At 41.4% G+C, this 8,049-nt stretch overlaps 1 protein-coding gene across 12 annotated transcripts in view; it reads right to left on the bottom strand.

Moving 5' to 3' along the window:
- Window positions 1–8,049, bottom strand: part of RIN2 (Ras and Rab interactor 2) — a 202,998-nt gene that overhangs the window by 58,185 nt on the left and 136,764 nt on the right. For 5 of the 12 annotated variants that reach the window (XM_015597150.2, XM_015597149.2, XM_006921552.3 and 2 more), the window contains one exon: window positions 4,360–4,460. The exons of 6 other annotated variants lie outside the window; for them this stretch is intronic. In XM_015597150.2, coding sequence (XP_015452636.1) covers window positions 4,360–4,460 — 101 coding nt within the window. Of the gene's footprint in view, window positions 1–3,958; window positions 4,126–4,359; window positions 4,461–8,049 lie in introns of those variants that run through there. One more of the 12 variants, XM_006921553.3, reaches the window with a different exon arrangement.

Below are 8,049 nucleotides of genomic sequence, written 5' to 3' on the forward strand. Positions count from 1 at the left end.
GATAGAGGAAGCATGGCTGGAATGTAGGTAAAAGGGGTTCTGGTCCCTCTTCCTTTCTAGGAAGGAAGCTTATGGCCTATCACACATTTTCAACTTCTTATTTCTTTGCGTGCTGGCTGGGGTCCCTTAATTGCTTTATAAGGGTGATGTCTTGTTTCTGCAAGAGGCTTCTGATGCTCAGATACTTTTAGAATCTCCATAGGGCTGACATCTTCATTTGCCCATTCAACAAATATTCATTGAATGGATGCTACACGTCAGACACTATTTTAAGCACTGAAAAAACAGCATTGAACACAGACCAAACCCTTGTTCTCATAGAGCTTACCTTCTAGTGCTGGGAGGCAAAAAATGCACAGTTAAGCAAGATAATACATATGTTAGATCTGTACAAGGTCTATAAAGAAAAATCGAGGCAGCTAAGGTGACAGAAGGAAGGAAGGGTTCAAGGGTGAATGTTTCCTAGAAGAAGGGCATTCCAGGCAGAGAGAACAGTGAATACAAAGGCTGGGAGTAGGAGACTGATTGGCAAGAAGCTGGTAGGGCTGGAGCAGAGTGATGAAGGGGAAGAAATTGTAAGAGAAGAAACAGAGGTGATATGAGGAGTCAGATCCTGTAGGGTCTCAAAAGCCATGGTGGTGATTTTGGTTTTAAATGAAAAACTACTAAAGGGCTTTGAACAGGAGTGACGTGAGTTGGATTTAAATTAACTAAAGTCAGATCATTCTCTATACTACTAGATAACAGCCCAGAGAGAGTGGAAAAGATGAACGCAGAGGCACCAGGCAGGGGTCTACTGTAGTGATGCTGGTGAGAAGTAGTCCGATCTTGGATCTAATTTAAAGGATTTAGAGATGGATGAGAGGACATTTATGGGAGAAGGAGAGGTATCAGGGATGACCGTGAGGCCTAAGCACCTGAAGGCATGGTTACTGGGATAGGGAAGACCAGGGAAGCGCAGGTTTCCTCATGAAGGGAAATCACAGGTTCAGTCTTGGTTTTTTAAGTTTGAGATACCAAAGGTCAGGCTGAGTGGGCAGCTGCATGCAAACACCTGAATTCAGAGAGAGGGCCTGCCTAGAAATGTAAGTTGAGAATCACCAATACACAGATGGTATCAAAGCCACAAGACTGGATGGGATTACCTAAGAAATTATTCTAAAGAACTCTTTCCGTAAACAATATATTCACCATGTGCCAGCATTGTGTAAAGTCCTTTACTGCTATGCACTCATTTAATCTTCCTAACAACTCTGAGGCACAGCTCTATTATTGATGTGGACAGTGAGGCATGGAGATTTTTAAGTATCTTGCTCAAGGTTATTGGGAGAGAAAAGAGGGGAGGTGCGAAGAGAAGAGGCTCAAGGCCTGAGCTCTGGGTGCTCTAGGGTTAGGTGGTCAGGGAGATGAGGAGGAACCAGCCAGGAGCCTAGAAGCAACAGCAGGTGAGCTGAGAGGAAACCAGGGATCATGGCGTCCCCGAAGCCAAGCTAGGCAAGTGTCCCAGGAAGGGAGTGTGGTGAGCTGGGAAGTATGCATTGACTACTGGATGGAAAAAAGTGACATTTGCACTTTCACTAACCTGGTTTTGAAATTCACCTCCTCCCATTCTGAACAACAAACCTCAGTAGTTTCCTCAGCAGCTGAAACTTTGTGAACAAAAAAACTCTAGATGTTTTCACTGTCGATACAGAAGATTATTTATGCTCTTCTCTGTTTCCAGGTGACAGCAGTTCCTAGACCCACTGCCAGACCTCATTACTTGATGTATTAATAAAGAAGTACCTATGCTATGAAACCACATATTTTTAAATTCTGATCATTGTATTTCACTAGAATTGTTTCCCCCATGTCCTCCTACATATTTTACTTCATGCATTTAAAATATTATTCTTAGAAGGAGACCTTGACACAAGAAAAGGTTACAGATCTCAAGCTGATCTCAATCTTAACCACAAAGGAGCAACCAAAAGTCAACACAGGTGGAAGAATAGTGATTCCTAACCTAGAGCTCTAGCGTGCCTCAATCCAGCATTCAACAAATGACGAAACCACAAACACTTCCTGGTTACTATGGTTAGGTTCACAGCTCACACCAAGAATGAGGCGAAAAAGGAAGGTGACTGCAAGCCATCTGTGCAGCCACCAGAATGTGCTCAACCAAGGTCCCGAGGGGCCAACTGCTTCTTTCCAGTGGTTTCTCTTGAGGAGGCTCTGCTCCTCTAATGCCTTCTGTCCTCTTCCCTCCTCTCCCCTCAGGGCTGCTCTGTGTCAGGCTCACCTCCTGTTTCCCCATAGCCACAGCTCTGCTCTGTCTTCATCATGGAAACAAAGCAAAATGCTCCCTATCCTACCTCTCCATATTTGGCCCTCCTGACATCATTGGGAAAAATGGAGGAATTAAAAGCAAAGTCACCACTCGACACTCCTAAAAATCAGTGAGAGACACCAGAGCAGAAGCCGCAGCCTCATTAGTTAGACCTTTAACCACATAATCTGGGTCCCACATCAGCAGAATGAGGGTCATACCAAAGCTTTACCTCACAGGGTAATTAGGAGATTCAATCAGTTGGTAGCTGTAATGCACCAAGAATAGCGACTGACATGTGGTAAATATCGCATACATTGTTAAATAAAGACAATATTGCCTTTTCTCTTTTCATTAAAAAAAATGACAAGAAAAATGCCTTTGAAATTTCATAAATTTGGTGTTAACCAACACAGCATTCAAGAATAATTTATACTAATCTAAAAAAATAAAGTTATTGTGGAATGGTATAATCATTCCTAAATTTGAAAAGACTAAAAGTGATGTTAAAGATTAAATGATGGCCAGCTCTCCTACCCCAATACCCATTGCATTCAGAGATCAAGACCTCGATGGCCTCTACCAGGTTCTCACTTCTTCTAGCAAACCTAATTTCCCCTGTGGCTCATATGCAGGGAGGGGCCGTGTCTGTCTTCTGTGGAATTTGGGGTCCATATTGCAGTATTGTATTTCCTGGATGTGGGTGAAATCCGTGCTACTAAAGCTCTTTTCTTTACTGTTTTGTCATCGACCTGGACTCCCAATTTATTTTTACCTCAGTAAAGCAAAGGATAAAGAGAAATCCCCTAGTTAAAGTTCCATAAGGTTTGGAACAACTCTGAATGTGAGGTGGAAAGTCTCTAATCAAAAATCATTGTGCGTATGTCTAGTTTATGGAGAAAAAATTAACCAATCTAAATCATTCATACTGAGGTCAAAAGAAATCACAGAATGTCTAGTGCTGCTGCAAGTAGCTTGGGGACCATCTGGTCTACCCCTGTCATTTTTGTAGAGAAGGAAATGAAGACACAAAATTTCTATAGCTAAGGGAGAATATATTTCCTCCAGAGACATAGGAGTTACAGCTGCAAAGTGCCTCTTTCGGATTGCCTGCTCTCCTCACAGTCTATGGCAGGAAACAAGTCTGGCTGGTTTGAAATTTGCCTAGACAACCAGAACCAGCTGGTTCTCCTGCCTTTGCAGGACTCTTCCTGCCTGTCTCATGACTTGCAAGCAAAACTAACACCGAGAATCTCACTGCGCAGACAGCCTCAAGCTGCATAGGCAGCCTCAACCCCATTTCCCGGGAAAAGGGGTAAAACGATAATAATATGGCCTCCCAGGCACCAAGTGTCCATGATGGTTAGCAGTCAGTATATTCTGTTGTCTTTGTTAGTAATGAGTTATGACATCTAGGAATCTCCTCCAACCTGCCACCCCCACCGTGACCTCTGCACCCCCACTGTCCAGATAAAGACCAGTCCCTTACTTCCTATTCTGATCCCATGCAATAAGCGCACAACATATTTTGCTTAACCGGCAGAGTATATTGTCTCCCCTTTCTTAATCATTTACAATCACATCCAATTTATAATACTCTGGGTTGCATTTCAGGCTAAAAGCTGTGGTAAGTGCTGGAGGTTTTCTGACCTGAGAACGCAAAATGAGTCCATCCTCTTAGTGCTCCCCTTTAAACCTTCTGCAGACTGACACGGGCTACACTGAGTTCTATTTTGTACACGGAGGATCCGCTGCGTTATTGTTTCCATCATTGTGAGTAGGTAGATATGGCAGAGAGAACTTTAGGTTTCCGGGTTCTGGTGCCAGGAGGAATTGAGAGGATGTAAAGTTCAAGTGCCTTCAAAGTGATTAAAAAAACAAGCAGACAACTGATTCCTAGGCCTCTCCCACCTCCTACAGAGAGCTTCATCTGGAACAGCCACCACACTCCTAGTTCCCCAACTTGAGGAGCCACCGAAATAGTAGTCCTTGCAGCTAACAGGGTTCACTTAGCTCCCATCTCACTCTTGGCGCCTAATTGCCTCTGTCACCTGTGGGCTTCAGTGGGTTCCAGGCCATTTTCCAGGCTGACATCTGTCTGCACCATCTCCCGTTTCAGTTCTCCGATCTCCGAGGCGATTGTGTCAATGAGCTATTCAAAGATAAAAATAGTGTGACGTCAGGAAGTGAAGGAGGCGTGCCCAGAGCCTGGGGAGCTCCAGCCACTTCAATAGGAGCACAGAGATGACCACTTTTTTTTTTTTTTTTTAAATCCTAGCTCTGTGAACTTCCTTTACCCAGAGGAAAAAATAAAGAGGGAGGGAGCAACTTCTTCTTAGAAAGAGGAAGAAGTTAGGTTTCAGTGTTGCCCTAAGAAAAATATGACATCCAGTTTGGTTTCCCAACTTGAATACAAAAAAGAATAAAATTTTGGTAAAAGCAGGCCTCAACGTTTATATCGTCAAAGTGAAAACTCAAAAGGAATTCCCTAGATTAAAATTTATACGCTCATTATTCTGGTTACAGAGATAAACATATTTTAAAGACAAAGACACCTGGAAAACCAATTTCTAATTACATTAACTTTCTCATTTTATTCTTTGCTTTTTATGAGAAAAAAAGTTGTTAGGGAAAAAGGGAGAGATGGCTGCGTGTCACTGGGAGTGTGTGAGTGGGTGGGTGGGTGATCTATGAAGGGAATAAAGGGAGAAATGTGGCCTTGTCTGGCAAAAGGCTGGTGTCTTGTAACTTCTACCCACACGCTGAGAGGGGGCTACATCTGACCTTGAAGTTTGGTTAAAATTTTTGAGCCCACCTATCCACTCATTCAACAAAATCTTTCCTGATGCTAATAACTAGGCACTGTATGTGTAGAGCAGCTATTCTCAAAGTGTGCCACTGCACGTTAATATTATTTATATCAACATGTAACAGATTATTGTTTTAAATAAACAAACATATTAACGTTTCATTTATTTTCTAATACGGCAAGTATCTATAGATATAATTCACACAAACATAAGCTCTTTGGTGTCCTCCATTTTAACACTGTAAAGGGGTGCTGGCACTAAAAAGTTTGAGAATCTCTGTTCTACTTAAAGACAAATGTTCTATTGCCTCAAACAGCCTTTATTCCACCCAGACTCTGGGAGAAACTTTATTTGACTGTCTGGGCTGTTCTAAATGGTTGATTCCATCTATTTATTCATTAATTCAACAGAACTTTATGGCTACCTACTTCATGCCAGGCACTATGAGTATAGAATAAGGTTGACAGATCCTGGTGATAATATTTTGGTGAGGTGCAAACTACAGCACTGAGCACTGAGAAGTTCCAGAATGAAAAGGGACTAGTGTGGCAGTGTAGGAAGAAACTGTAGATAGGGTGGGACTGTCAGGACAGGTCTTTGAGGAAATGGTGGAGCCCCGAAAGACAAGGAAACCATGAAAAGATCGAGGGAAGAGCTCTCCACACAAAGTCCCAGAGGCTGCAGAGGCATATGGAAGGAGAGTCAGGCAGGGACCATACCTCACTGGACTTGTAGATCACAGTATCCTTGAATTTAAGTTTTCTACACTAAGAACCACTGGAGGGCTTTAAGTAGGGGAATGACATTTTATTTTTTTTATGTTCTAGAAAGATCACTTTGGCTGCTGGCTAGAGATGATTAGTAAGGGCAAGAGGACAGGCAACAAGACCAGTTAGAAGGCAAATGCAGTGGTCTAGGCAAGAGATGATGGTGGCTTGTACCAAGGTCAAGGTAGCAGCAGTGAATTAGAAAGAAAGGGGGGGAAATCCAGGAACAATTTGACAGAAATTGATAGAAGTTAATAGATTAAATGTGGGGTGGTGGGAAGAGAAAAATCAAGGACAATGCCTAAGTTTTGGGCTTCAGTAATTAGATAAATTGGAGAAAGATTAGGCTTGAGAAGGAAATCTAGTTGGTCATTGGGCAGGTTAAGTTTTAACTAAATTGCTTATTGGCCATCAATAAAATTTGTTAAGTGGCTTATGACATTCAAGATGGAGCTATTTTTACATTTAGAAATCACTGGCTTATGTGTTAGTATTCCAAAGTCCTGTGTCAGGGAGAGATTACCAAACAAAAGAGTTTGGTAACAAAAGAGTGTAGATAAAGCAGGAATTCCCGCAAATAGTTCTGTGCACTCCCAATACTTAAGACTTCAGAAGAACAGAGGCCTGCCAAGTCCTCCATGCTTGATCCATCTTCTTTATGTGTGACTGGGTGCGGGCTGTGGGTGGATTTTCTAGAATCACTGGAGCCTTGGGAGAGAAAATGATCAGGCGATCTCATTTTACACACATCCCAGTGGAAAAAATTTTAAAAGTCTACAATGCCAAATAAAATTTGAGGATATGGTTAAACAGAAACTTCCATATGTTGCTGAAGGAGTATTGTTCACAGAGCCACTCTGGAGAGCAATTTGCAATACCTTGTAGAGTTAAAAATACATAGATCTCCTAGATATGCACTCTAAAAAACTCTTGTACATGGGTGCAAGGACACCTTTATAAGAATATTTGCTGCACCACTTTTTTTAAGAAAACCAAATTATAAGCACCGAATTATCCATCAATAGGAGAATGGATTAAGATATAGACTACTACGCAGCAGTTAAAATTAATGAACCTGGATGCCGACAAAAGAACGTTCAGCCTAAGAAAAAGCCTTATAAGAGTTTATCTGAGCCAAACTGATGACAGTTTCCAGGAAGCAAAATCACAATGGATTGAGAAAAAGTTCCAGAGAACGGCAGTTTTGCAGCTTATTTTATACATTAGAATCAAAGGAGGAGACATAAGGGGTGGTTACATGAAATTCATTGGTAGTAGATTAAAAAGGTGGGAGAAAGCAAAGCAAGGAAATCTCTTGGATCGGATAAAAAGTAAAGCAAGAGGTGTGTACTTCTTTTACATTGGTGGGTACAGGATAGTTAACATTTATAGCACACAGAGACATTATGTGGGCAACAAGATAACAATGTGGTCTCATGGTCTAGTGCCTGAGGTTGTGCCTTCTAAGAATCTGGAAAAGATTACTCTGACATTTCATAACTATGTTATCTTAGATACGCAAAGACAATAGACAATTTCGAAATTAAATATTGACCTTTGACAAGGAAGCTACAGGCCTAGGAAGTGACCACTCACCATGACCTAATTTTAGTTAGGAATTTCTATGTTCAGATCACCTTGTGTGGTTACTTTGGTTTCTGATTTTGTAAGGCCTGTCATACAGGGCCACCCTGAGCATGTCAGGTTTAGTATGTGGCCCCTTTTTCATCTACACTATCTATATACATCAAGACATATATAAACATAAAAAATTCAAAAAGCCTTCATTAAAAAAAAAAAGACAAGTTGAAAAGGGTTTCATTCAGTGTTAAGAAGTTTAAAACCATGTGAAATTGTACTATTTAGTGTTTGGTGTATACATAAAGACTACTTCAATATGCAATGTGGGGGTCACACACCTAACCCAAGATAGTGGCTACCTCTAGAGAAGAAATAGATGGAGGTGTTCACAGGTGGAGGGGCTCAACCACCTGTGAGGTTTTCTTAAAATGAAATGGCAAATTGATAAGAGTTCACAGAGCTAGTAATTGTTCTAGTATCATGCGATTTTCTGTATGTTTTAAAGACTTCAGACTCAATATTAGGAAAACAAGAAAAAGGATGGATGTGTATGAAAATGGAAGGAGATGGAGGAATTAAGAAC

Source organism: Pteropus alecto, unplaced genomic scaffold (assembly GCF_000325575.1).
Source record: "Pteropus alecto unplaced genomic scaffold, ASM32557v1 scaffold45, whole genome shotgun sequence".
NCBI lineage: Eukaryota > Metazoa > Chordata > Mammalia > Chiroptera > Pteropodidae > Pteropus > Pteropus alecto.